Raw genomic sequence first — 27384 nt, forward strand, 5'->3', positions numbered from 1 at the left:
TCGATGATACCGTGCCCTACTGCACATCCTAGAACTGCAAAGCAACTTTTCTACTTCAACAACTCAATCTGTAGCCTTAACCTAGTAGATATTCAGCAACTGTGGCTACTTGACAAGAAGTTTTCTTTTTCTTGTGGGTTAAAAAAGGGGGGGAGTGTTATAATTTCCTTTATTATTTCAGTACATAAATACAAAGTGAAGTGGGGGGGTGCATCTCAGAATATAAAGAAAATTTCTTGGGTTTCATTAACAAAGTTAACATGGTTTGTTTCAGGCATTTCCATCTCAGTCTAAGCCATTATTCTTCCAACCATAACCTAGTTTTTTAAACACAGCCTTGTAACATAATTTAATCTGTACAGTGGGTAGACAAGTGAAATATTTTGACTTCCATTTGCAGCAGCCTCAAAATTTTTTTTGTTGAATGGTACATCAGTCACAGTTCCTACCGTGATTAAGCTAATCCTCACTGCACCAGAACTCATTGACAAGGCCGCAGACACAGTGAAGTCGCCAAACCCTTCTCTCCCTTAGTGGCACTACCTCGAGTGTACTGTCTGATTCACCAAAATTGGGTTATCCTGGCCGATCACTTCAGAAAGCCTGGAAGCTCAGGAACATCAAACTGTAGGGATGTGGGGGTTTTGTGTCGTTTTTTTGTTTTCGAGGTAGGGGAGGAGTTTAAAGTGTGGGCAGGGTCAACAGGCCACATAAAAAGGTCAGATATTTAGCGCCACCCACGTCCTGTTGAGTCTGAGGCTCTCTATCCCACCTTTTTCTTTTATTCTTCAAGATCCCCTTTCACCCCCACGTTAACCATATTTTCCCGTTTATTATTTTTTAATATATTTTTATTGATTTCAAAGAGGAAGGGAGAGGGAGAGATAAACATCAATGATAAAGAATCATTAATCAGCCGAAACCGGTTTGGCTCAATGGATAGAGCGTCAGCCTGCGGACTGAAGGGTCCCAGGTTCGATTCCGGTCAAGGGCATGTACCTGGGTTGCGGGCACATCCCCAGTGGGAGATGTGCAGGAGGCAGCTGATCGATGTTTCTCTCTCATCGATGTTTCTAACTCTCTATCTCTCTCCCTTCCTCTCTGTAAAAAATCAATAAAATATATAAAAAAAAAAAAAAAAAAAAGAATCATTAATCAGCTGTCTCCTGCACGCCCCCCAACTGGAGATCCAGTAGCAAACCGGGCATGTGCCCTGATCAGAATCCAACGTGACCTCCTGGTTCATAGGTCCAAGCTCAACCACTGAACCACCCGGCAAACCCGTTTATTATTCTTGAAGGAAGTAGGGGTACGCCCAGGTCCAACAGCAAGGTGAGGTCACCGGGGAACGCGGGTCTGCGCCAAGCCCCGCCCCTCGGCCTGCAGTTCGGCGCAGTTCCCTCGCCAACCAGCAGATGGCAGCAAGGCCCCGGCGACCCTTGGGCTGGGCCACGCCCCGCCCCCGCGGGAGGGACGAAACCTCGCTCCCGCGACTACAGCCCCAGCCCAGGAGCCGCGCCGGGCACCCTCGCCAGAGGGGCCTTCGCCGTCCGCCTCAGCATTTCTACAGCTTCGGCTGCACTGGGGCGCGGCTCGGGACCCCTCAGGGGTAACAAAGCCAACCACCCGCTGCTTTTCTCGCACAAAGCAGCCCGCCGAGGAGTAGCCTCACCGACCCCGCCTCGCGGCCGGGAGGCGGGCTGTGCGCGCGCGGCCCCCGAGGCCCCGCCCACCCCGGGAGGTCGGCCCAGGAACGTGGGCCGCGCGCGGGTCCCTCCTGGGACAAAGCGCCCGTGGGCTCGGCACCGCGCAGGGTCGGAGCAGCCTCGCGCCGCTCGGCCCGGCTCTGGTCCCGATTGGAGCCCGACCCCACCTACCGTGAGCGGCTGCAACAGCTCCCACCCTCCCCGCGGCAGGCCTGCCGCCCACGCAAACCGAAAGGCCTAGACTAGAGCCATTCCCCACCCCCCACGGGAGGCGGGGCCTTAGGGACACAGGGCGGAGCCCGGGCCGGCATGGGCGGGGCATCTGGGCCCACGGAGCTGATTGGAGGAGCGCTCAGACCTGGAGGTCCACCTTGGCCAGGGGGAGAGGCAGGCGGCCCGCTGGTGGAGAGGTGGAGGGGGAGCGGGGCTGCCCCGTGGAAAGAAAGAATGTCGGGTGGGTCCGCTCAGGGGTTGAGCATCCACCTATGAACCAAGAGGTCACCGTTGGATTCTGGTCAGGGCACATGCCCACATGCCGGGTTGCAGACTCAATCCCCATTAAGGGGTGTGCAGGTGGCAGCCGATCAATGAGTCTCTCTTATTGTTTTGTTTGTTTGTTTGTTTGTTTTGTTTTTTTAATGCCCTGTGAGGGTGCAGGAGAGGAGTCCTGTATTTGGACTTGTCAATAAATGTCACTTCCCCTGCCTCCCCCACATTGCCATAATTAGGCTTCATCACCACTGAGAAGCTTGAAATCCCTCAAATCATCTTGTACTTCGTACAACTTATGGTTTTTCTTGAGCTGGATACCTGAGCTGGAAAATTGTTCTGGTGCATTTTCCACAACCCCAAATCTTCCTCTTGCTAAGGCCAGCCTCAGAGCTGCTGCTTTCAATAAAGCCTTTCCCACAACCCAAGTCAGAATTAATTGCTTTTTCCTCTTTGCTCCCATAGCATTGTTTTAATCTTCGATACAGACTGCCTTCTGCTTTGGATTTTAGTTAGTAATTACATAAGTCTTTTAAAACTGTAAGTGGTTTTTTAAAATATATTTGTATTGATTTCAGAGAGGGAGAAAGAAACATCAATGATGGGAAAGAATCACCAATTGGCTGCCTCCTACAAGCCTGCAACCCGAGCATGTGCCCTTGACCAGTATCAAACCTGGGACCCTTCAGTCCCCAGGCCAATGCTCTATCCACTGAGCCAAACCAGCTAGGGCAGGAACCCTGTCCTATCCATACCTGTAGTTCCAGGGCCTTGCACACGGGAAGCGCTCAGTAAATACTTAAGTGAATGCCAGAGTACAAGTATAGATAGTTTACAGGCAATATCTCATTTATTCATTCATGGCCTCTACTCTGAAACAGTTGGACTTAATTAAGAGAAGGAAAGGCAACATACCCATTGGGAAACAAGACCCTTGAGTAGACCTATTTTACACACACACAGACACACACACTCCCTAAGAGAAAGTAGAACCTGGAAGCTGACTCTCCAGCAAGCTGGGAGATAGAGCAATCTAACCAGAGCGGAAGTATGAATCCTGGAATTAATGGGACCTACGTTCTCTGCTAGACCGGGGGTACTGTTCCCCAAAACCAGGCAGCAAGTCGGCTGTCTCTCCTGGCTCAGCAGGCCCTCCTTCCTCATTCCCAGGGTCTTCAGGCAATGGGCAGAGGCAACGGGCTGGCTGGGGGATGCAGGGACACAAGTTTTGGAGGGGAAGAGGAAGCTCATACTCTTGAGCAGCCTTCTCCCTGGAGTTCTGAGGCATCCGAGCCTCTTGGGCAGTGAAAGGGGATGATAGTCCTTGACCTAGGCCTCGTTCAAGCCGTGTGCCTGCAAAACAGAAGTCAGTCAGTCCATTGCCCAACCCAGGGAGTGATGGCTTCCTGGCCATTCCCAGTCTAGGGCCTTACCTCAACTTACCAGGAATGGTGTTCTCTAGGAGGAAACCCAAAAGGCCCGCCAGGAAGATGTGCTCTGCAAGCAGCGAGTGAAGTAACACATCCAAGGGGCTCCAGCCTATAGGATTGGGACCAGGCAGGAGGGGAACCCTGATACTATGCAAGGCCAATGAGTCTCATACTTCCAGACTTAAATCTAAGTCTTGGACTAAGGACAGATGTTTCTGAATCGTAGTTCCATCCCCTTCGTCCTTTGTCCCTCTCCACCCTGGCCCTTCTCACAGGATCCCTGCTCAACACCCTATCTCCTGAGCATCCACATGCCCTCCAGATATGCTTTGATTTTTCCAGGCTCTGGAAAGTTTTGTATTAAAATCCCCAACCTTATTTCCCACTTACCTTCTATGCTCTACCCTGGGTTTTTCAACCTCAGTACTACTAATCATTTAGACCAGATAATTCTTTGAGGGGGGCTGTCTTGTGCACTGTAGGATACTAAGCAGCATGGCTCTACCCACTACATGCCTGTAACAATTCCCCATCCCCTTTTTGTAACAGCCAAAAATGTCTTCAGACATTGTCAAAATCATTCTCAATTGAGAACCACTGCTGCTTGCTAAGCTGAACTAAAACACTAAGCTATTTGCTGCTCTCAGGACATCCCCTATGACTTCCTCCTTCTACGTCTTTATGATGGTTCCTCCACCAGGAATGACCTTCTCACCAAATGTGCTTAAATCTTAGCATCCTGCAAGACCAGCTCAACATTACTTTCTCCATAAAACTTACCTGGATCATCTCAATCCATAAGTCATCCATCTCTTCACCACTGAGCAGCACAGCTCTTTATCTGAACCTTTCCTGTTATGTGCCTACACATCTAATTTCTCTTACTAAACTGTAACATCTGGAGGCACCTTTGTATTCCAAGGAACTTGCATGGTGCTCAATAAATATTTGCTAAACAAATGGATGAACTGTTTATACGAAAGACCAGAAAAGGGTGTAGGGCCTGCAATTCAGAGAGCCTCAAGCCTCAAGCCCTGGCTTCCCGATACTGAACAACTCTTCCTCCCTCCCTCCCACCTGTGCTTAGCAGAACCGGAGCTTCCCGAAGCCATCTTGGCAGCAGCAGGGCCATGAAGATGGAGAAGCCAACAATGAAGACATTCCGCCCAGAGTCAATGTCAGCCAGGTGGAAGTTGGAGAATCCAGTAGACACAACCACAGCCTGGGTCACGCCCAGCACTCCACCTGTCTCATAGGAAAGTCATCAAAGGAGTTGAGAGAGGGCTGGCATAGCAGGGAGTATTGCAGGGTGGGGCAGATTGTGAACGAGAGAGATGACCAAAAGGCGGTTTCTGATTCTGCCAGAAGCCAAATCAAGGGCTTCTGTTGGGCTGAGAAAATGAAGGCAGCTGACATACATATCCATGTATCAGGGAGACTATTCAGAAAAAAAGGGTGCCAGCCACAGCAACCAGTTGGGCCACTAGGTCAATACTAGGGGGATACTAGGTCAATACCAGTTCTGCTGATACATTCACTCACCTAGAACAGGCAGCGGGATGGTGGTGAGGAGGTGGGCCAGCCTCGGGGAGAGCCCAAGCCCCACACAGAGCAGCCCCACCAAGTGGGCCACTCGCTGAGGTCCAGCCTACATGAAGAAGAGACGTTAGAAAACACAGCCACCTCTTTGACTATTCAAGGTGTTTGCCTGGTGGCCTCTTCTCACCATTTGGATCCCAACTCAAATGTTACCCTTCCACGGAGCATCCCCAAGCACTCTACCTAAAGGGGCCTCCCTTATTCAACCACTACCCCACTACCTGCTTTGTTTTCGGGAAATTACCTTATTTATGTTTTGGGGTGTGTGTGTGTGTGTGTGTGTGTGTGTTTCTCAAATTGTCTGCCTCTCCCTCTCTGAAGTCCCCAAGAGAGCAGGGACTTTGACTCATTCTTCACTGGAACCCCAGCCCTGATACAGTGCCCGAGGCATAGAAGAAGTTCAATGTTGATTTGGTGTCTTCCTTACACTCCTAGCCCCTTACCACTTCTAGGCACCTCCCTAAATGAGAACACTGATGTGAAGTGCCTAACAGAGTATAGCACATAGCTGTCAGTCAGTCATGTGAGTTCCCTTCCCTCTCCTGCACCTCCAGCACAGCCCCCACCCCCCACCCCCATCCCATCCACATACCTGGATAAGACTCACTGTGCCCACATTGGGGAAACTGGATGCAGTGCCTAACGGGCTCCCTAGCAGCCCAGCCAGCACACTTCCCAGGCCCTCCAGGCTCAGCCCTCGACTACAGGCATGTGGAGGTGGATGAGGCAAATGCAGCAGCCAACCACACAACGCGTAGCAGCCCAGGGAGCTGATGGAGGTTGCCAAGGCCATGGAGATGCCTGCAGCCAGAGCCCGGGGTGTCAGCAAGGGCCAGACCCACTCAGCTGAAGAGAGAGAAAGAGGGACTTTGGGGCCAGACTCAAGTCTGGAGCATCCCCCCACCTCCAAAGGACTGTGCTACAAGAATCCTAGAGACCCCATTGCCTTTTAGGATGTCTTAGAAGAAAACCATCAAACTCTTAGAATAAAAACCATCCTTTTACCATGGTCTACAGGTCTTCTTGGGTCTGACCTTACCTCTGTCCCTTTAGCCTCATCTCCCACTACACTCTGCCTGACTTCCCTCACTCCAGATACACTGTCCTTGTTTAAGATCCTTTGCTGTGCTGCTGGCCACCACAGGGCTTTTGCATATGCTGTTCTCTCCACCTAGAATGCTCTTCTGTCTTCCTTCACCCAGTTAGCTCCTACTCATATCTCAGCTCAATGATCACTTCCTCAAGAATACCTTTCCTGACTCTCTGATAGAATCAGACTCCCCATTATAAGTTTTCATCACACAATGTACTCCCCATTGTTACACTTGCCACATGCAATTTTGCATTAGTTGGATGCCTACTTAATTAGGATCTGTATTGCCCAATAGATTATATGTTTCATGAGAACCGGTAATATGTATATCATGTTTATCACTATGTCCCCTATCAAGTACCTAGCACTTAATCGACACTCAACAGGCCTTTATTAAATGGATGAATGAGCAGATTTCAGATGCAATGCCTCAAAAGCAATCTTTTTACACAGATCACTAACTCAAATGCCTGTGGGGTAGGTAACATAAATGTGTAAATTGGGTAAGGAGTATCAGTAGAGAGTGCTGGGGTTTGCAGACATCTGTGGTGAGAGGCTAGCATTGCCCCTGAGAGTGGCAATTTCTCTCTCCTGTGTGTTTTGAGAAAACACAGGATTTAACTCAGAAATTAAGTTCATTAAATCTTGAGTTGAAAAAAAGAGACACCTTCATTTCAGCAAGAGGATGGAGGACTAGGAGAAAACATACTTGGGTGAGGCAGCCAAAACCACGGTGCCTCAGTGGGGGCAGACAGCTCCAGGGGGATGACGCTGAGACCCAGAAGGGCAGAGATGATCCACACACAGGCCACTGGGACCAGCACCTGAGAGGCAAGACTGAGATGGAAAAGAACCTCCCTCCACCCCCCAGATCCTTCCAGGCCAGCCTTAGAGGAGTAACAGAGGCCAGAGAGTAGGGGGTGGGTAGAGCAAGTGTACTGTGTTGGCCCTTCTCATCTTGACTGCCCTTGCCCAGACCCCCACATACCGAGAGGAGCCGGAAGGCAGGGATTCGAGTGCAAGTTGAAGAGGTTGAAGCTGGCCTCCAGGGGCATGGAGGTAACTGGCAGGAGCCCAGGTGCTGAGAACAGACCACCATGAGCAGGATAAGCCTAGGAGAGAGAAGGAACTTGAGGAGCAGGAGGAAGCAGGTATCCTGAGGCAGGCAATGGAGGCAGGAGTGGCAGAATTCCACAAAAAGGGGTCCCAGAGAAGAAAGCCCCCATGGACGGGGAAGGACGGCACTTTGGGGGTCAGTGGAAGACTGTGTAAAAGTTAGGGAAACCAAATGAATCCACAAAGTTGTCCCTGCTCAGATAGCTGCTCAATCTGGTAGGCCCAGCAACTCTGCCCTCCCCCTGTCCTGTCCTGCACACCCCGCTGGTCACCACCCCACGCCTCTCAGGACTTACGTACAGCAAGGCCAGCCCCCAGTGACCAGAGCAGAACAGGGCCACCTCCCTGTGGGCAGAGAGCCCTGCCACAACCAGGCTGGGGGCCAGTACCAGGGGTCCGCAGTGAAGGAACAAGTGGCCAGGAGCCCCCAATAGTCCCAGCATGCCCTGCAGCAGCCCAGACACCACCACTGCCCCAGACACCTAGTGGAGAGGAGGAGAGGACAGAGAAAACATTCTGCTTGACCGATTTGACCTTGCCTTGACTTCCTAATTCCAGGGTGGGTCCCTTCCCCAGAGTCCCCCCACCCCCTCCTCTCAGAGCAGCTCACTCCCTGCATAATGGAAACCAGAGCCTCCCCAGCCCCAGGCACTACCTCTTGGAGAGAAGTGTTCCGGAGCTCCAGGCTATGGCAGCCAGGCCCCTCACAGGGGTGCAGCAGGTGGGAGGCTGGAAAGTTGAGGGCATGGAGAGGAGGTAAATGGGATGGAGACCCACGGCAGTGCAGTCCTAGCTGATGCCTGCACAGCTCCAAGACCCCCAAGGTGCCTTTTCTCAATTCTGTACCTACCTACACCTGTACACTCAGATTAGCACCCAACCCCACCCTCAGCCTTGCTCGGTGCTCACAGTTTCCAGGTTGCTGGATGGCCAGAGGCAGCTTTCGGTTGGTCAACACCAGAGCAGGAACAAGGAACTCAAAGGATGGAGCCTGGACAAGAGGCAGCCTGTAGGAACAGCAGCCCCAGCAGGTCTGGAAACAGGTTGCAGCCAAAAGGACTTCCCAAGGTTCTCCTAGCCACCCCCGGGACCTGCTCTCTCCCTCTAGGGAGTCCCTCTTACCTGCTGCCCATCCAAGTTTGCAGGGTGGTAGACACACCACATGCAAAGAGGCTGGAGGCCAGGAGGTGGGCAGGGGAGTAAGAGAGTCCTCCTGGGGGGAGACTTCGAAGCAGAAGCAGGTGTGAGGCACAGAGGAGAGAAGCCAGGACCAAAATATGCTGCAGGTGGAGGTACGGGAAGGGGTGGTCTTCAGAACTAGGCAGAAATACCTATTTCCAGAGAATTTCTAATGCCACATCTATTCCCCAAACACCCCCTTCAGCCAGCACCAACTCCTGCACATCTGCCTCCTACCTGCAAAGCCAGAAGACAGCCGAGGCCCCAGGGAGGAGGCCTACTTAGAGACGCCCAAGAGTGGGAGGAGGGATTCTGGACAGCAAGCTGTGGAGACAGGGGAGCCTGGGTTTGTTGGGAGCCCACAGATCTGAGTTGGATGGTTTGGGGGTGTGATCGGCTCATGCTGTCCTGCCTTTCGTATTGTGTTGACTGCCCTGAGCCAGAATTAAGTAGAGTAAGAGGTCAGAGTTTGGCTGAAGTCAGAGTTTGGCTGCCTGGAGTGGGGAGGTGGTTGGAGTGCCAATGAAGCAGAGCGAAGGAATGAGAGATTTGGGAGAGGACACAGCCCTTTCACCTTTGCCCAGTTCTTGTGCAAATTCCATCATCCATTAACTGGGAGCCATGTTCTGGATTCCTCCCCCAAGAATCTCCATCTAGATCCCTTGTTCCAGTCTCTGTAAAGCAGGATAAGAGGGGTGAGGAGATCTAGAAAATAACCTGGGAAGATTTTGGGCTCTATTCCCTCCTCTCCACCGCAATTTAGAACCATCATTACACTACAGTCCTCTACCCTTTCAGGGTCAAAGCCCTTGGACTACCTTAAAAGGTAATGAATGGGTAATGAATGACATACATGACAACCTATATAATGTCCTCACGGTAATATAAAGGAGAAATAAAAATAATTTATGATAAAAGGTATTTCATTATGTGAAAGTTTGGGCCCAACTAAAAGAGAAGGCAGTGAAGTGATCCAGTCCCCACCCCCATATGAATCCCTGTGGATGCAGTAGCCACAATGCCGATACTGGTCCTTTCCCGTGGACTCATGGACCAGACCATAGGCAGTGCTGTCCTTGGTGACCTGATGCTCCAAAGTAGTGAACAAGTTCATGGTAAAGTGCCAAAGCAAAGTAATGTTTAATTTGCAAGGAGGTGCATTCCTGGAAAATGGAGTCTTTTTTAAAATGTGCAAAAAGGACTTTGTGTTTACATGTGAAGTTAGATGGTTCTAGGGTCCAATATGAACAGGGTTTTCCTATGCAGGATGTGCAGTCGGTCACTCCAAAGTCATCTTGGGAATTCTTCCTAATAAGCGGTGTCCTGAGCATCTCAGGATATCTAGCATTCTGCCCAGGCCAACGAAATGCCAGGAGCATACCTTCAAATTTTTGCAGCAAGAAGTGTCTCATACATTTATAAAATGCCCCCCAGAAGGCAGGCAGTACACCCCTGCTATGATCATCATAAGCAGTCCCAAATACCCTCAGTCCAGCTGCCCAGAAAGGTTTTCCTTCTTCCAATGATAACCCAGCTTGGAACTGCTCTTAACACCAACTACCACCACGTGACAGACTGGATTGGAAGCCAGGATTCATAAGTGTCCTTGGGGCTTGCCCTCAAGAAGCTGATGGGGCTTTGCTGGATACGTGGCTTGGCCTCTCTCTCAAGATGTGATCCAGAAACTACAAGGGTGGTGCTCACCCAGAACTTTCAACAGTCATGGCCAACTCCAAACATGGTACAGTAACCATCCGTGCCCCATGGCATCCAAGTTGGGCAGCGCTAGTGACCCCACGGTGCTGGGAGCAGGGATGAAGGGAAGTTTGGAATGGAAGCCTATGACTATCAAACAGGAAGTTCTGAAATGGGGCTCAGAGAGAATGAGTCATAGGTAATGGGACTGGGAAGTAGGGAGGCTTAAAAGGCAGATATGGGGAAGTCTGCCCTTCCAAGGGCTGCCAGAGAAGGAAGAGTCCAGGCCATGCAACTAAAACTGTTTATTGAAACCTCAGTTCTACAAAAGCGTGAAAAACCCAGATACAAAGCGGCGGCCAGAGAGGCCTGTGAAGAGAACACCCAGGAGAGGAACCAGAAGAGAGGGAAGCCCAGGAGTAGGGTACTAAATGATGAGGTTGGAAGACAAAAGGGCAAGGTCGAAGGTCCCAGCAGTCCCAGGCTCCTTTAGACTACATTCCAGGGGCAGGTGCGGATTGGGCTCCCCACCTCACCCTGCCTTCCCTCAGAGCTCCCACCTTGGCCCTATCAATCCCTGGCTCTCTTGCCTCAGAGACATCACACAGACCTGGTCAACATTTCCTCCCTCCATCGCCCACATTTCCCATCTCCCACTTTTTCCCTTCCGTCCCAGGGAACTAAACAGCTAAAGTCTAACAGAGCCTAGAGGGGGTGAAGAGACAAGGGCTTCTCCTCTACCCACCTGTGCCTTGCCCCTGGTTGAAGCTTTCCCTGGCACCATCACTGCCCTGGCCAAGCAGCCAGCTACTGAGGTCTAGGAGAGCGAGAGACCTTCAGTCCTTTAGCTCCCATAACCCCTTAAGCTCCCTCACCCAGAATAACAAGGGACCAGCCAAGGACCCAGAGAGGTAGAGAGGATCTAAATCAAGCATTGCTCCTCAGGTTCTCAGGGATTCCCAAGTCCTCTTCATGCATTCCTCAGAACCCTACCTAGCCTGGGAAAATGAAAGACTTGAGGCGGGCCAGCTCCATGATGCTGAAAATGGAACACTGCTGGGGCTGTGGGAGCAGAGAAGGCATCGGGCTCCAGGGCCAGGGTGGAGCCAGGCCATGGGAGTGGTACCAGGGGCTTGGGGGCCCCGTATGGTTGGGACGGTGGCAGGCATGACAAGTTGGTGAGTCTTTCTGGAGCTTCTGGCAAAAGGGACAGTTAAGGAGAAGAGTGGGAGGGGCAGGAGGGTCTGGGGGAGGCAATGGTGGGGGGGTCAGTGAGGCCAGAAGACTGCCCCAGAGTGAACGCAGCCCTACGTCGCCTTCCAGGAAGCTGGAGACATTAGTAGGAGATGGCAGGCACTGTGGCACACGAGAAGGTATGCAGGGTTCCAAGAGGCACCTGGAAGCCAGTCCAAGGTCCGGGGGGCCAGGTGGCAGGCTGCAGGACAGCCCCAAAGACTGGTGTATTACAGCCACCGATGCCACAGCCAGGGCCACACCGCTCACATATGCCACAGCTAACAGGCAGGACAGCTGCAGGAGAGAAGATAAGAAAGGTCAGTGTCAATTACCCTCCCCCTAAAACCTGCTTCTGATAGTCGTAACACACCCACCCCAGTCTCTAGAAGTTCAAGTTAGAGCTCTGTGTCACCATCTTCTCCTAAACCCTTTTAGCATTTGCTTTACATCATCCCACCCACACACCAACCTGCTCAAGCCTCCTATCCTTCCTAACTCCTTCTCACCTTTGCCAGCCGATGGCAGAGGGAGCCCAGGGCCAGCTGCCAGGCTGGCTGCTCCAGCAGCACACACAGGTCTGTGTAGGTGTACCAGCCCCGTCGCCGTCCCTGATGCTCAGCCACACTGTTGGGAGGGGAGAAAAGACAGAGCGTCTGCAGCTGGCCCAACGGTACCTACATTCTCCCAGGGACCCACCAGGGAACACTGGGGAACTTGTTAAAAGTACAGATTCCTAGGTTGCCTGTTGATCCCAGAAACTGAGGGTGAGATCTTGATCTGTATTTTTTATAATCTTCTCCCACTCTCCCAAAGGTGACTGACTGATTACAAAAAGGGCAGGCAGGTTTGGGAACCACTGTCTTGGACAATTCTCTTCCCTGTCTCCTCCCTTCGCCCCCCTTACCCCCACAGACCCTTATCTCTGTCTAGCTCCTATGGCTTAGGCCTCAGCCTTTAAGCCCCTCAACTCCTAGAACTTACCAGCTCTCTAACCAGCTCAGCACCTCAAATATCTCCCGAGGTTCAGTGTAGAGACGCCAATCCTGTGGGTATGAAGAGAGGGGCACCAAACCAGGCTCAGACATGAGCCACAATCATTTAATAACCAGAGCGGCAACAGCACTACAACTGCCACTATGTGTAATACTTACTTGACACTTTCTATGTGCCAAATACTATTCCAAGAGCTTTTATGTATTAACTAATTTAATCATCACATATCTGCATTCACATTACACCCTCCATTAATGGCACAGGGAGAAAATAATCCTGCTAATGACCCATGAGGCTAGGAGTAGAGAAAGTCTGGAAGCAAATAATTAGCACCCAGTAGGATAAACTCTTGTCTCAAAGTGTACCCAGGTGGGCCTGGAGGAATGGGGAAGCAGAGATGCTCCATTTCTGGCCTCACTACACAGTCACCTTCAAAGGCTATAGTTAGTCCAGAGGGCTAAAAAGGGAAGATACTAACAAGGAGGACAGGCAGAAAGAGAAATTAAGAAACAGAAGGCTGAGAGAGAAAAGACAAAGGGTGAAAGGAACATAAAGATGGGCTAGGGAAACAAAGAGAGAGAGAGAGAGAGAGAGAGAGAGAGAGAGAGAAAGAATAGCTACTCACCATGGCACTCAGGAAGCCCCTCTCCAGGGCATTGAGAGTGGGCACAGCCACACCCCCTGCAGCTCCCCATTCATCATTGAAGACCTCCTCCTCCTCCCCTTCATCATAGAGGTACTTACTGGCCACCATCTGCAGAGGCACCAGAGGTGGTGTCAACAGAGCTCACATTGGGCTCCTGGCTCACCAGGGAAATGAGGGGAGGGGCTGTCCTACCATGGAGATCAGGAACAAGTCAGAGGAGGACACATGCTGTAGGTAGTCCGGGTTTCGGTGCCGGAGCCGTTCAATGTACACCAGAGCTAGCATCATAGCACACGGGGAGATGCATGCCTCCCTAGGTAGTGGAAAGGATCAGTAATTAAACCCAAGGGCTTTTCAGCTCTTGTAACTCCTGAGGCCCATCCCTGTGTCTTTACAGCTTCTCTTTAGAGATAATCATTCCCTTCTTTCTAGGTTCTAGGTTCCAAACACTTTCATCCTGTCCCCCTCAATTCCAGGCTCACCGGGACACATGGGCTACATATTTCTTCTGGAGTCGGCGAATAGGGCTGGGGGCTGCCTTCTGGAGCAATTCCACAGCAATGTCTGCAGGGGCAGAAGGAAAACAGAGTAAGCAAACAACTCCACCCGCCCCGCACCCCGCGCCCCCCCCCCCCCCACACACACACACACACACTAGTCCCCACTGCTTTCAGCAGAAGACCCAGAGCGCTCTCTATTATCTGAGGCCCTGGAGACAGGACCATAGTAACAGAGATCAATTCTCCCACACTGAGACAAAAAGTCCGTCCCAAGTTTGAACTGCAGTTCCTTCCAGTAGGAAGGCTTATTTACCAGCCACCTGAAGTTACTTAAATTTGTCTCCCACTCTTGTTCATTTGAGAAATAAACATGTTCTTGGAAAATTCTGTTATACAAAACAAGAGTGATAAAGATTTGTAAGATAGCAATGTTTTTTACTCGTTTGGGCTAAAAAAAAAAAAGTGAAATATAAACCCACTCCTGGTCATGGCCAGTGTGACTCAGTTGGTTGAGCACTGTCCCATGCACCAAGGGGTCCATAGTTCAATTCCTGGTCAAGGTACATGCTGGGGGCTGCAGGCCTGATCCCCAGTAGGGGGAGTGCAGGAGGCAGACAATCAATGTTTCTCTCTCTCCCTCTCCCTTCCTCTCTAAAATCAATAGAAAACATATTTTTTAAAATAAAAGTAAGTAGCCCAGCTGGCGATAAGTAAACAAATAAATAAACAAATACAAATAAATAAACCCAGCGCTTATACCAACTACTAGGGAGCTAACTATGAAGTGTCTGCACCTAGTCATTTTGGTGCCCGCTGACAACCCCATTTTCTTGCTTTCCATTTGCCCAGTCACACAACACTGTCTCACCTGCCATGGGGCTGGAGAGCTCCTCCAAGCTACAGTCCGCTTCCCAGCCCCAGCCATAGTAGAGTCTTCTCCGGATCCTGGCACTCAGCTTCTGGTGTCCTGGAAGGAACTGAAACAGGGCAGGAGGGTGGTGGAGGGTAACGGCGAGGAAGGGTATGATTGAGAGGATCTCCTGGCCTCGGGCTACAAGGGGGTGCGGGGCCGCAGGCCTGTCTCATTGCTGGTACCAGCAGGTCGGGTGCCCCCCCACCCCACCCCCAGCCCCGCGTTCTCCGGCTGGTTGGCCAATAGCAGCCTACCCACAGGGGTTAGATCCTCCTCCACTGAGGGCTCCCCAAGTGAGGCTCTCCGGGAAAAAGCCCTCGCTGGCCACCTCTATCCCCACAAGCCTGTACCCCGCGGCTCTGCCCAGGGCCCAACCGGCCGGGGCAAGTAAGCACAGCCCGACTCCCGGGCAGACTGTCAGGCGAACTCGCCGCCCCGCTCAGTCCGGGCTCCAAGTGCGGGGAGGCCGGGGAGGAGGCGGGCAGCGCGCTCACCGAGAAGTCCTGGAAGCCGGTGAGGGAGAAGGCGCCTTCTTCGTCCAGCAGGAGCCCGGAGAGGTCCATCGCGCCGCCAGCCGCCGCCCTGCGAAGGTGGACGGGAAGGGAACGAGCTGTAAGGGGGCTGCCGAGCTGTCCCCGCCCGCCCGTCCACCTGCCCTCGGCTTCCTCCGCGCGGGCCGCCGCCCTCGCCAGGGCCGCCCCTCCCCTCGCGCCCGCAGTCGCAGGCGGGGCCGGGCAGGAGGGCGCCTCTTCCTGTTCCGCCCCGGGCGGGGCTCCGGACGCCGGGATCGGGGCTCGGGGCTCCGGGCTCGCAGGCCGGATCGCTCACCTCGAACAGCAGAGAGGAGACCTGGCCGCGAGGCTGTGCGTGCGGAGCCGAGGTCGCGCCGCGCCGCGCGTCTGTCCGGCGTTACCCGCCGCGGGGGTGTCGCGGAGTCAGCCGTCGGCACTTCCTGCGCCCGCGGGGCGGGGCGCGCCTCCGGAGACCGGGAAGCCGCTGGGCTCCAAAGCGCGCTCGCCCCGCGTGGGGCAGGTCAGCGAGCCGAGCCCAGCGTGCCCTCCCCCCATTTGAGAAGTGGGGACATTTCCTAGGGAACCGTGCCGCATTGGAGATGAAGGAGCCGCGCTGACTTCGTACTAATGTAGATTTTAATGGGAATAAAACGAAGATGCAGGACCGCGAGTTCCTCCCCAGTTGTTTTCAAAAAGGGGAGATACACACAGCAGTGTGCCTAAAAAGAGCTGGCAAGGACACACAAGCAACTTAACAGTGGGTGCGTTGTAGAATAGTAAGAAGCTAGGAAAATTCCAGGACAGCCACCCAGTAAATCCTATCTTCCCTAAACCAAGGATACTTAAGAGCAAACAGTTTGCACTTCTCCCCAACCAGAGGGTAGTTTAAACCACCCTACTCCGGGAGACAGATAACAGAAATCCAATTAGTGCTACTTGCAACCACACCCAAGGACAAATCGAGAAAATCTCGTTTTGGTACATCAGCAAAAAGTTGATGAATATACTATTGATCCAGCTGTAAGACCTCCCCTAAATGCCCAAACTTTTAAACTGAAGATGAAGGTCCCCACCTGCTTTCCCTCCAGGGAGCACACCTTCCGTCCCCTCCCCTTCCCCCCACCACATACCCCCCAGGAGACTTGCAACCAGGGGAGCCATGGGCAGCGGCGGCTCAGCCAGGGGCCCGAGCCTGTCTCCAAGGCCCCTGTTCTCTGACTTCCCAGTGAGCTGGGGCAGCCCAGCCCGGCTTTCCTGTGGCTTTGGCTATGCCCTTCCTTGTTTCACTCCCTTAAGTATATTTTTGCTGCGGCCAATAAATTCTTGCTTTTCTACACTCTGTCTCTTGATTGAACTCTTTCCCTCAACAAGACAAGAACCGAGGCCTCGCGGGTAACAGGGGAACTGTGGACAAGCAAGCAGGGAAACTTATTTTTTGCTGTATACCTTTTGGTATAGTTCGGCATTTTAAACCTAATGAAACATGTATTTTGTAGGGTTATTGCAGGCATTAAGTGGTTCAAGGGACTGTAAACTGCCTGGTACTTGGAAGCCTCAATAAAGGGTGTTAACATGCTCCCAAAGAGTTAAACAGCATTTACACAGGGTTTTATTTTTAAATTCATCCCCTGACCACAATCTCCTGCTTTGAGCAAGGGGACTGGAAGGAGCTCGGATACACTGGGGGGCGGAAGTTTACAGAAAGACACGGGAAGGAAACAACTTCTCTGAGTGGGTGACGCTTCTGTTGGGTCGGTCCTGTCACACGCTGGGGTTTGTTTACCCTTCGAGGAGGGACCTGGGTGGACCAGTCCGTCGAGGCCGCCCAGCCAGAGCCGCAGCAGCAGCGCCTACCGGAAGTGGGGGGCCCCTGGGAGCCCCTTCGGGCTGCATCACACCGGGAGTCCCGGGCCAACCCAGGGGGAAGGAACGGGGCTGGGGTGGGAAACACGGAGACACAGTCCTTCTGTCGGGAAGAGGCGGACACCACCTGACGCCTGGCCCGGAGTCCCGGCTCCAGCAAAGAGCGCACACCTGCGTAGGAGCCCGTCACCGGCAGCCCCTGCGCGCAGGCGCGGGGCCGCCCCATCCGGGCGGTTAGGGCGCGTCACGTGACCGTCCCGCCGCTCCGCCATCACGTGCTGCCCGGCGGCTGCCTCCGCGGCGCTCTCCGCGACGTGCGCCCCCTTCCGCCTGACGCGCCCCCGGCGGCGGCGGCGGCCGCGCAGCCCTGGCTCCTCGCGGGCTCGGGCGGCGGCTGCGGCGGGGCGATGGCGAGCGGCGGTGGCGGGGGTAACGCGGGCGGGGGCCTGGGCCTAGGCCCGGGCCCGGTTCTGAGCCTCGGCATGGGTGAGGCCACCGGCGAGGCGGACGAGGAGGCGGCCGCGGCCGAGGCGGTGGGACGCCTGGCCACGACGCTGTGGCTGCGGCTCCGCGGCTGGGAGCCGGTGCTGGCGGCGGCGCAGCGGCTGCTGGTCTGGGAGAAGCCGCTGCACAGCCTGGTCACGGCGGCCGCGCTCAACGGCCTCTTCTGGTAACGGCCGCGGAGGCAGGGGGCGGGGCCGGGCGCGCGGGGGCGGACACTGGCCCTGGGGCGTGACCCGTCCCCCGGTTTGTGAGGACCGTCCTGCGCCCGGTGGCCCGGTGACTCCGGCTTCGGGTCCCGAGTCAGGCCCGGAGGCTCCCGTGCCCGCATCAGGGGGCGCTTTTCCGCCTTTGGCGATGGCTGCGGGGGCCGCGCTCGCCCCTCCGCCGCTGAGGCGCCTGTCTCTCCCGAAGGTTGCTGTCTTCGTCGTCCCTCCGGCCCATCTTCCTCCTCTGCGTCTCGCTTTTGGCCTACTTTCTGCTGGATCTCTGGCAGCCTCGCTTCCTCCCTGACATGGCAGGTGAGGGTCACTTCCTGCAGTTAGCTTTCCGGGGTGGGTTGCGTGGGGAGGTGGGTGGGCAGCAGGCCCTCCCCGTTAGGAACGGCTCCTGTCTCAAAACGGGTGTTACTGTGACTGTGGCCTCGATTGTGGTCTCCGTGGCCAGGTTGCCTGGGTCCCATTGTCTGCTCAGCCCCTTACCGTGTTGTGGCCTCGCCAAAGCCACCCTGCCTCTGTTTGCCTCCGTTTCCTCATTTGTCAAACAGAGATGAGCAGACTTACTTCATCGGGAGGTTTCCTGTGTGATAGGAGTTCTATGCGTGTTGGCCCTCACCGTTTTGTGTGTGTTGTGCGTGCGTGTGTAACTCACGTGTTTACTTCATAGGCTTTTTGGAGTAACTAGGTGCCAGGCTGTGTGCCAGTTGCTCGGGATGTGGGCATGAGTACGATGTAGTTCCTGTGTTTGAAAAGGGCAGAGTCTAAAACAGGAGGCGCATACAAACGGTGCCCCACCGTGCTCCCTGCAGTTGGCATCTGACGGCTGTCCTCTGGGACCGTCCGCCTGGGGGAGCGCCTCCCAGAGCCCCTTCCCCTCAGTAACCTGTCCCCCTCCTCTCTCTATAGCATCATCCCCAGAGGAGCCACACTCTGACAGGTGAGTGCAGGCCGCCTCTTGAAGACAGGTGCCCACATGTTGTCTTGCTTTGCAAAGTGCCAGTGTCACCGTGGTGCCGGGCAGCACTGCGGCTTCTGTAGGCACAGACCCCAGCATAGTGCGTAGTGAATGGACTGATAATTAGCTTGGTTCTCGGTTCCTGTGCAGGTGTTTGTGTGCCTTCTCCTTTGGGGGCACAGGGTTGGGAGCTCTGGGCTTTGCTTGCCTGGACCAGGACAGCCTCCCTTTGGGAGGTAGGGTTATCCATTTCCTTAGACTGACGATCTCGTTGACATTCTCAGAGGGATAGAAGTGCTTAGGAAACTGGTGTCTGAGGCCTCCAGGGGTCATGTCATGTCTCCCCAGTGAGGGTGCGGGGTCAGGCGCCCGGCCGCACCTGCTGAGTGTGCCCGAGTTGTGCAGATACCTGGCTGAGAGCTGGCTCACCTTCCAGATTCACCTGCAGGAGCTGCTGCAGTACAAGAGGCAGAATCCAGCTCAGGTAACCTCCCCCATGTCATAGAACAGTTCCCTGCAGGTGGGGAAGAAGAGGTGGGGGTGGGGTGGGGAGGAGTGCTTGGACACTTTAGGAAGAGACCTAGTGTCTGAGGAACATTCACAGCTGGTAGCCTAGTACAGTCTTGTCTCGAAGAATAAGCTGATGTTCTGACACTTTCCTGCAAGGCAGACCAGTTTGAATTACAGGTGTTTGGTGGCAGCTAATGCAGACTTCCTGAGCTGGTGGTGGTCTTGGGCATCCTCTTGACTAGACTGAATCACCATATTCCTAGAGGGTATACCTCTCCTCTCACCAGCTGAGCAGTGATTTCTTGCCCAAATGAGTGGGGCACATACCTCCGCCCAAGTCCTTTGACTCTGTGCTCTTCTCCGCAGTTCTGTGCTCGAGTCTGCTCTGGCTGTGCTGTGTTGGCTGTACTGGGACACTATGTTCCAGGGATTATGATTTCCTACATTGTCTGTGAGTAGGGTCTAACCATGCCCTTCCCAAAGCCCTCTCCTTATCATCTACAGGGAGGACTGTGCTCTCTCTCTGCTCAGTTGCCCATTTATAGAGATTCCCAAGGGCTGCTATAGTATTAGTAACAGTGGAGGAGTCATCGGGGAGGAGGGCAGGGGATACAGCCTCAGGAAAGGACCTTGTCTTCCTTCAGCCCTTTCTGTTCATGGACCAGTTGAATAAGGGCCCTTAGGAAATAAGCATAGGGAGCTCTGAGTGGGTGCTCTTTCCTCTAGTGCTGAGTATCCTGCTGTGGCCCCTGGTGGTTTATCATGAGCTGATCCAGAGGATGTACACTCGCCTCGAGCCCCTGCTCATGCAGCTGGACTATAGCATGAAGGCAGAAGCTGACACCCTGCATCACAAACACGACAAGAGGAGTAAGGGGCTCCTGTAACCCGGTGGGGGGCAGGGGGCATAGGGAGGGCCTTGGTTTATGGCTCATAAAACACCGTAAAATTTAGATATTCTCCAGTCCCTTGGCCAGGTTTGCCCCCCACTACTGTCCCTGCTTGGTGAGTATCGTGGTGCTCTTGCTTCTCTAGAGCGGCAAGGGAAGAACGCACTCCCCGGAAGTGATGAGCCACTGGCAGACACAGAGAGCGAAAGCGAGGCAGAACTGGCTGGCTTCTCCCCGGTGGTGAGATCCAAAGGAGATGGGGTATCAAGTAGAAGGTTGAGGGGAATCTCTGGTCTAGAGCAGATACCTCTCAAGGGGTGGGAGTTGGTGAGGGGGTGCTCCTAGAAAACTGGTTCTCTTATCCCCTTGTCTGTTGTGTTCATCCTGATTCTCCTGCAGGTGGATGTGAAGAAAACAGCACTGGCTTTGGCCATTACAGACTCAGAGCTGTCAGATGAGGAGGCATCTATCTTGGAGAGTGGCGGCTTCTCAGTATCCCGGGCCACAACTCCACAACTAACTGATGTCTCTGAAGGTATGGGCAATCCTTTGCCCTTCCCGATCTTCCTGTTCCCTGTTGTGAGATACTGACCGTGCTCTCTATTTGTTGCCCCATAACTGTTTTCTTTGGAGATTTGACCCTCTAATTCTACCTCAAGATCCTGAAAGACCTTAACACCTAAGGCCTAGCCCAGCATTCCATGTCCCGAGCTCTCATTCATTTTTTGTTTTGTTTTAAAATTTTTTTTTTATTGATTTCAGAGAGAGAGGTAGAAACCTCAATGATGAGAGAATCATTGATCGGGTGCCTCCTGCACACCCCCTGCTGGGGATTGAGCCCGCAACTGGGCATGTACCCTTGACTGGAATCAAACCCGGGACCCCTTCAGTCCGCAAGTTGACGCTCTATCCACTGAGCCAAACTGGCTGGGACCCAAGTTCTCAGTCTTGAACATATTGGCCTATTACGGCCATTCAGAATAGCAGGCCCATTCCTAACCCTTTGTTTTCTGCACAGATTTGGACCAGCAGAGCCTGCCAAGTGAGCCAGAGGAAGCCCTGAGCCGGGAGCTGGGGGAGGGAGAGGAGACAGAGATGGCCCCTCCCGAAAACTTGCTGGGCCCCCCCTGAGGTCCTCTCAAGGCAAGACCTGGACTCGGAGGAGGAGGAGGAGGAGCAGGAGGAGGAGGAGGAGGAGGAGGAAGTTGTGGCAGCCAAGGAAACCTTGCTTCGGCTCTCATCCCCCCTTCACTTTGTGAACACGCACTTCAATGGGGCAGGCTCTCCCACGGATGAAGTAAAGCTCTCTCCTGGAGGACCAGTAGAGACACTGAGCCCAGAGGCAGTGAGTGGTGACCCCGCCACGCCCTCGAGCACCCTGTCACCTCTACTTTGCCTTGCTGAAAGTGACCCAGTCCCTTCCCTCCCAATGCTCCCACCTCTTCCCCAGGACTCTCCCCAGCCCCTGCCTGCCCCTGAGGAAGAAGAGGCACTTGCCTCTGAGGACTTCGAGTTGCTGGATCAGGGGGAGCTGGAGCAGCTGAATGCAGAGCTGGGGTTGGGGCCAGAGACATCCCCAGAGCCCCCTGATGCTCCACCCCTAGGGCCCAACACCCTTTCTCTGCTACAGTCAGACCAAGAAGCTGAGACCATGGCAGAGCCATGAGCCATGGAAGAAATTGCAGGCACAGTAATAAGGCTTTCTGGCTGGGGCTGTCACTGTTTTCTCCTTTCTCTACTATTAGGAGCGACAGTACGTGGGGAAGCTGGCTGTCAGGTGATAGCTAGTCCACTTTCTGCCTACCTGCCTGCCTGTTGTCCCAGGCCTGCTTACAGTGCCTGGGATTGGTTTTAAGTTTGTAAATAATTTTACATTTGGGTTAGTGGATGTGAACAGGGCTAGGGAAGTTCTTCCCACAGCCTGCACTTGCCTCCCTGCCTCATCTCTATTCTCATTCCACTCTGCCCTAAACCCTAGTGGTCTATCTCTTTCTTTTTCCTCCTATCCTCAGGGACCTGTGCCGGTCTGTCCTCGTGTCCTCCTCGTTTAGACACTTTATCATTTTTCTTTCCTGTCCTGTGCTCTTCTCTGCTTTATTTCCCTGCTGTGTCTTGTCTTTAGCAGCTCAATCCCCACTCTGCCAGCTCCACCTCCCTGGCTAAACTTTAAGGAGGCTCCTGTTTGGGGTGTACAGACTAAACCTGGGGTGGTGGGTCAGGCCAGTAGTTGAGCACTTAGGTTACTGTAGCCTGTGGAACCTCCACTGCACCCTTGGCCTAGTTCATCCCAGCCTTTTAAGATTCAAGAGCAGAGCAGGGATCCCACAGCACGTGTACAGCACTGTGTTAGTGAGCAGGAGGGGCTTCTTACTGTCCCAGGGAAGAAAAGGAGACCTGCTCCGCTGGGCCAAGAGTAGTTCAAGTGTGGTGGGACCCCCTACTAGAGTGAGGAAGTGGACAGTAACATCTGTGCAGGTGTTGATTGGAAAAATAAAATGCTGATTGGCTAGAACTACTGTTGCCTATCTGCTTGCCTCACTGTGAACTGCTTGCTACACTCTGCTCTGTGCCATCCTCACCCCTTACCTCCTTGTCCCCAATCTTATTCCTGGCTGTTTATTTACCTGGTGCAAAACAAGGCAAGAAACAGGGATTACCCTAACAGCCCTAGCTATTTTCCCTGATGGGGTTATGTGTTTAGAGAGATTTAGCATATATGAATAAAGTATGCAGGAAGAAATTGCCTCGTCTTCCCAATCAGTACAAATTTGGTTCCGTAACAGTTGTTTTCTACTATGTTTCCTACAACCTTAACACTCTTACCCATCTACATGCAATAACTCAGCTCTGGTTTATTTATACAGGGGAGACCAAACAAGCAGGATCTATACCTGTATCAAAATTTATTTCAGACCAAGTAATACTAAAGAAATAGTATCTATTGCCTGGCTTGTGTGGATAATGTGCTACTCAACCAATAGTTGGTTGAGTAGCACATTATCCCATGCACCAGGAGGTTGCCAGTTCGATTCCAGGTCAGGATACATGCCCAGGTTGTGATCTCAATTCCCAGTAGGCAGCCAATTGATGTTTCTCTCTCTCCCTCTCTGAAATCAATAAAAACTTTTTAAAGAATAGTAACTACCACTAATTGAATACATAAAATATGCTTAGCACTTTTCTAAAATGAGTTGGTACTTATTTTTTCTCCTCACAATCCTGAGATACACTGTTATTCACTGCATTTTATAGACAGTCTAATGTTCCAGAAGGCCAGAGTCCTGGTAAAGGGTGGAGCCAGGATCCACGTCCAAGCAGTCTGGCTCCAGCAATCACACTGGAACAGGAAGCCCCTGTCCATTAATAGTGCACAAGTGGAGAGACACTCAAGGACATGGACACTCGAGAACCAATCTAATATCTTGACTTCACAAAGAATGGACACAGAACCTTTGCTCTTTAGGGAAGAACAATGTTGGAGAAAGCCCAGAACTAAGCAGATGGCCTCCTTTATGAGTTCACCTCCTCAGCCTCCAGCTGGAGGATCCATGTGGCAATGCTACCTGACTTTTTGAGGTTGGCTTCTATGCCACATCTCCCCTAAACTTTGAGAAATTTTTTCTTTCCATTTGTTTCACATTTGCCTGAGAAAATCAGGGATGACTGAGTCTCTGTCCACTTCCACTGAAGGAACAGAAACTTTTCATCATCTAGAGATCTCAGAAGAAAATGGAAAAACAGTTCTAATCATAAATAGGTAATTAAAAATGAGAATTAACCAATCAGAAAGACACCCCACCTTTAATCGATTTTCTTGTTAAACTTGAAATTTGAAGACAGAAGCCTGTAGGTGGATCAAAACATTGACCATAGGTTTGGAATTCCATAAGGGTCCTTTTTTTTTAATCCTCACCTGAGAATATATTTCCAATGATCTTTAAGAGAGTGGAAGGGATGGGGAGAGACAGAGAAACGCATCTTTTGGTTGCCTCCTGCACACGCCCTGGCTGGGACCGAGGATCGAGCCTGCAACGGAGGAACCAGGTACATGCCCTTGACCAGAATCGAACCTGAGAAAAGAAAAGGAAAAAAACAGAACCTGAGACCCGTCAGTCTGCAGGCTGATGCTTTATCCACTGAGCAAACCAGCTTGGGCATGAGGGATCATTCTTGACATTCACCCTCATCTGATGGTTGCTATGTGTTTGTCTACAATTTTGTATCAGGTGTCCAGGCCATTTCCTGCCCCAAGATGAAAGGAACAAAAAGAAAGATTTCATATGAGTGAAAGAAAAATGAGCAAAAATGTGAAACCTACAATTAGGCTAAATAAAAACCAGTTGTTCAGACTGGAGGAGGGAGAATTGGTTATATGTTTATATTGTGAGCCCCGCAGTGTACTTAACTATACATTCAAATAGCCAACAATGTAATATGGCTGCTCATAAACAATTTAATTTTAGGCTACATTACTGGAAACAATAGTCTCCAAAGCGAGGAAGATACCTATGGTGTACTGTGCACAAGTTAGAATACTGCCAGAGGAGTCTTGCTACACTTGTGGACAAGTTGACAAATTGCAGTGTTCCCAAGAGAGGAGATTCCAGAGGTAAAGGCTGAAAATCGTCATATGGGAACTATGTTGAAGGAATTGAGAATGTTTAAGCTAGGAGAGAGACCTGAGTTGAGTCACATTAGCTGCCTTCAGACTTTGAAGGGTTATCTGTAGGACTTCAGAGGGCAGAAATTAAATCTTTGAGACGAGATTAATAATAGTGCTAGGCAAATTGTTTTTCTGGTCAAGAGATATTGCAAAACAGTAGATTTCAATGATCCTTATAAGTACAAAAGATCAAGTACAGAGATTCTAAGAACTGTTCATCCCATTATGGAAGGACAATATATCACCATGTTTTGCTTTTAGTGTCCAACTAAAGCAGCGGTCGCCAACCGGTGGTCTGCCGACTACTGGTGATCTGTGAGGTCAGAAAGGTTGGCGACCGCTGAATTAAAGTCTCCTTGGACTTGCTCCACCTGCTCCCTTAAATGCTTTTTTTTTTTTTTTAAATTGGGTCTGTCACTGGCTCACTTTTCTTTGTACTCTGCCTGGGCGCTTTCAGTGTTCACCCACTTAGTTTCTACTCATATGCTAATGACTTGTAAATCTTAGCTCCTTTCCCAGAACTTCCAATTAGACATCTCCTCTTGAATGTTCTATGGGTACCTTCTCCTCAACTTTCCAAAAACGATACATCCTTTTTCCACTGTGCACTTCACCACCACCACCGCTGCGCCTAAACAGATAGGCTTTTTCTGTATTTGCCATCTTGCTTGCCGGCACCACCAACTATGAAGGCCAACTTCTTCCTAATCCCACACCCAGTTAATCATTAGTTGCTGCTAATTTGATGTCCAAGTTATTTCTTGATTCTGTCACCTCCATGACAGCCCTAATTCAAACTCTCTTCATCTCTCATCTGGCCCATTCGGACAGTTTTCCTGCCCACACTCGTGTCCCCCACCAAAATTCATGCCCAGCAAATGGCTACATTATTTTAAAACACTAATGTGATGACCTTTCTGCTATTTCATTATTAATCAAAGGCTCTCCTGCTACAAGACATCATCCAAGCTCCCTGATATGGTTAAGAAGCCTGAGATCTGCCCCTAAGATGTTTTGTCTTATTCTTTACCTTAACACATTCCACCCAAACAGCTTGTCCTCTCTGTTCAGCTATGCTGCCCTTCCCAACCTTGCTCTACACACACCCCTCAACCTCTGCTTGGAAAACACTTCACTTGTCTTTTAAAATGTATTTTATTTATTAGAGAGAGGAAGAGAGAGGGAGAGAGAGATGGAAACTTCAATGAGGAAAGAGAATCATTGATTGGCTGCCTCCTGCAACCCAGGCTTGTGCCCTTCAACAGAATTGAACCTGGGACCCTTTAGTCTGCAGACCAACACTCTATCCACTGAGCCAGACCGGCTAGGGCTTCACTTGTCTTTTAAGGTGTACTTTGGGCTATACCTCATCCACAAAGCCTTCCCTGATGTCCCATGTTACCTGCCCCTATCAGACCTGCTCTCTTTGTGCTCCCTCAGTATACTTCTATTTTTCCACATATCACATAGAATCTTCATTCTCTCTGTATAAGTATGGTGTATGGGGTAGATAGGTATATGTGTACATGTATATATAACTTCCACTTTACTACTTACTCTTGAGGGCAGGGATTCTGTCTTAATCATCTGAATATTCTCAGAACTTAACACAGTGCTTGACACATAGTAGATGTTCAATAAATGTATGTTGGACTAAACTTAACTGGTGTACTGGAGTCCTAACTATTGAAGCAGCCAATATAAATAGATATGGGTGGTTGGTACATACCTGTTGACAATAAATATCTTGTCTCTGTTATTGTTCTAGAGCCATGGTCGGCTAACTGTGGCTCGCGAGCCACATTCGGCTCTTTGGCCCCTTGTGTGTGGCTCTTCCTAAGCCTTAGGAGTACCCTAATTAAGTTAATAGCAATGTACCTACCTATATAGTTTAAGTTTAAAAAATTTGGCTCTCAAAAGAAATTTCAGTTGTTGTACTGTTGATATTTGGCTCTGTTGACTAATGAGTTTGCCTACCACTGTTCTAGAGTGAATGGTAGCTAAGTGAAAATAACCCACTGACAAACTTGTAGTTCTTTGTTCCTGGACTAGGTTAAAGGCAATGAAAATGATCTAGATTTGGAGGTTCACATTTGATGGTTTCAAAGCTAAAGGCCTTTCTGAGTTTAAGTTTGCACAATCAGCTTGATCTTGTGATTGCATTAAATTATTAAATTATTTCAAAACCAAATTTGACCAAACTATTTAAACTCAACTTAAATATTTTAATATGTTTTTATTGATTTTTAGAGAGAGCGGAATGGAGAGGAATAGAGAAATAGAAACATCAATGAGAGAGAAAAACATCATCGATCAGCTGCCTCCTGCATGCCACCTACTGGGGATTGAGCCCACAACCCCAGAATGTGCCCTGACTGGGAATCACCGTGACCCCTTGTGTTCATGGGTCGATGCTCAACCACTGAGCCATGTCAGCTGGGCGCAACTAAATATTTTGATCAAAAAATTCAATTATATGTATTAGTGTTTGCTTGAAAAAAATGTGACTGCAGAAATGGAATAAGTATAAAAAGTGAGTTGACTCCAAAAATATGAATTTCACAAAAAATAATGCAAAACTGAAGGAGTATTCAAGATTAAAAAAGAGATCAAAGAGACATGACAATAGTTGCAAGATGTGATCTTGTATTGGAACCTGGATGGGAGAAAAACTTAC

General features: G+C 51.4%; 4 protein-coding genes across 6 annotated transcripts in view; 1 reads left to right on the plus strand and 3 right to left on the minus strand.

Annotated features, from left to right (window-relative positions):
* NHEJ1 (non-homologous end joining factor 1) overlaps positions 1-1965 on the minus strand; it is a 75798-nt gene extending 73833 nt beyond the window's left edge. The window contains exon 1 of one of the 2 annotated variants that reach the window (XM_070423318.1): positions 1878-1965. The gene's annotated coding sequence lies outside the window, so the exon portion shown is untranslated. The remainder of the gene's footprint in view (positions 1-1877) is intronic. The other variant, XM_070423319.1, reaches the window with a different exon arrangement.
* Positions 1966-3007: 1042 nt separating this feature from the next.
* SLC23A3 (solute carrier family 23 member 3) lies at positions 3008-9120 on the minus strand. 2 transcript variants are annotated; one of them, XM_070423321.1, is made up of 12 exons: positions 8850-9120; positions 8556-8713; positions 8343-8440; positions 8089-8162; positions 7734-7915; positions 7306-7429; positions 7027-7141; positions 5817-6070; positions 5168-5273; positions 4703-4870; positions 3639-3734; positions 3008-3548 (listed from the first exon to the last, which is right to left on the minus strand). In XM_070423321.1, the coding sequence occupies exons 1-12, from the start codon at positions 9012-9014 to the stop codon at positions 3259-3261; spliced, it is 1830 nt and encodes a 609-aa protein (XP_070279422.1). In that variant the 5' UTR covers positions 9015-9120; the 3' UTR covers positions 3008-3258. The 2 variants fall into 2 exon arrangements, with proteins under 2 accessions (XP_070279422.1, XP_070279421.1); XM_070423320.1 differs by having other exon boundaries at positions 8310-8440.
* A 1477-nt stretch (positions 9121-10597) lies between these two features.
* On the minus strand, positions 10598-15511 carry CNPPD1 (cyclin Pas1/PHO80 domain containing 1). The gene is made up of 9 exons (XM_070422171.1): positions 15424-15511; positions 15090-15177; positions 14551-14659; positions 13665-13746; positions 13375-13495; positions 13162-13290; positions 12525-12586; positions 12050-12167; positions 10598-11837 (listed from the first exon to the last, which is right to left on the minus strand). The coding sequence occupies exons 2-9, from the start codon at positions 15156-15158 to the stop codon at positions 11301-11303; spliced, it is 1227 nt and encodes a 408-aa protein (XP_070278272.1). The 5' UTR covers positions 15159-15177; positions 15424-15511; the 3' UTR covers positions 10598-11300.
* Positions 15512-17247: 1736 nt separating this feature from the next.
* On the plus strand, positions 17248-22784 carry RETREG2 (reticulophagy regulator family member 2). The gene is given in 10 exon segments (XM_070422172.1): positions 17248-17640; positions 17886-17992; positions 18596-18626; positions 18993-19128; positions 19521-19605; positions 19881-20024; positions 20190-20284; positions 20444-20579; positions 21063-21166; positions 21168-22784. Coding segments are annotated over 10 exon segments (1644 nt in total). The 5' UTR covers positions 17248-17377; the 3' UTR covers positions 21711-22784.
* The last annotated feature ends 4600 nt before the right edge of the window (positions 22785-27384 follow it).

This window comes from Myotis yumanensis, unplaced genomic scaffold (genome assembly GCF_028538775.1).
Source record: "Myotis yumanensis isolate MYYU_CA2020_CCGP unplaced genomic scaffold, mMyoYum1.0.hap1 SCAF_8, whole genome shotgun sequence".
NCBI classification, from domain to species: domain Eukaryota; kingdom Metazoa; phylum Chordata; class Mammalia; order Chiroptera; family Vespertilionidae; genus Myotis; species Myotis yumanensis.

Coding starts and splice junctions, on each gene's coding strand:
- CNPPD1 (XM_070422171.1), bottom strand. CDS start 15,158: ATGGACCTCTCCGGGCTCCTGCTGGACGAAGAAGGCGCCTTCTCCCTC. Junction 13,747..14,550: donor GCTCTCCAGCCCCATGGCAG/GTGAGACAGTGT, acceptor CTGCCCCTGCAG/ACATTGCTGTGGAATTGCTC. Junction 13,496..13,664: donor TATGTAGCCCATGTGTCCCG/GTGAGCCTGGAA, acceptor TCCACTACCTAG/GGAGGCATGCATCTCCCCGT.
- SLC23A3 (XM_070423320.1), bottom strand. CDS start 9,014: ATGAGCCGATCACACCCCCAAACCATCCAACTCAGATCTGTGGGCTCC. Junction 8,163..8,309: donor AAGGCTGAGGGTGGGGTTGG/GTGCTAATCTGA, acceptor TCAACTTTCCAG/CCTCCCACCTGCTGCACCCC. Junction 7,142..7,305: donor CTGCCTTCCGGCTCCTCTCG/GTATGTGGGGGT, acceptor CTTGCCTCTCAG/GTGCTGGTCCCAGTGGCCTG.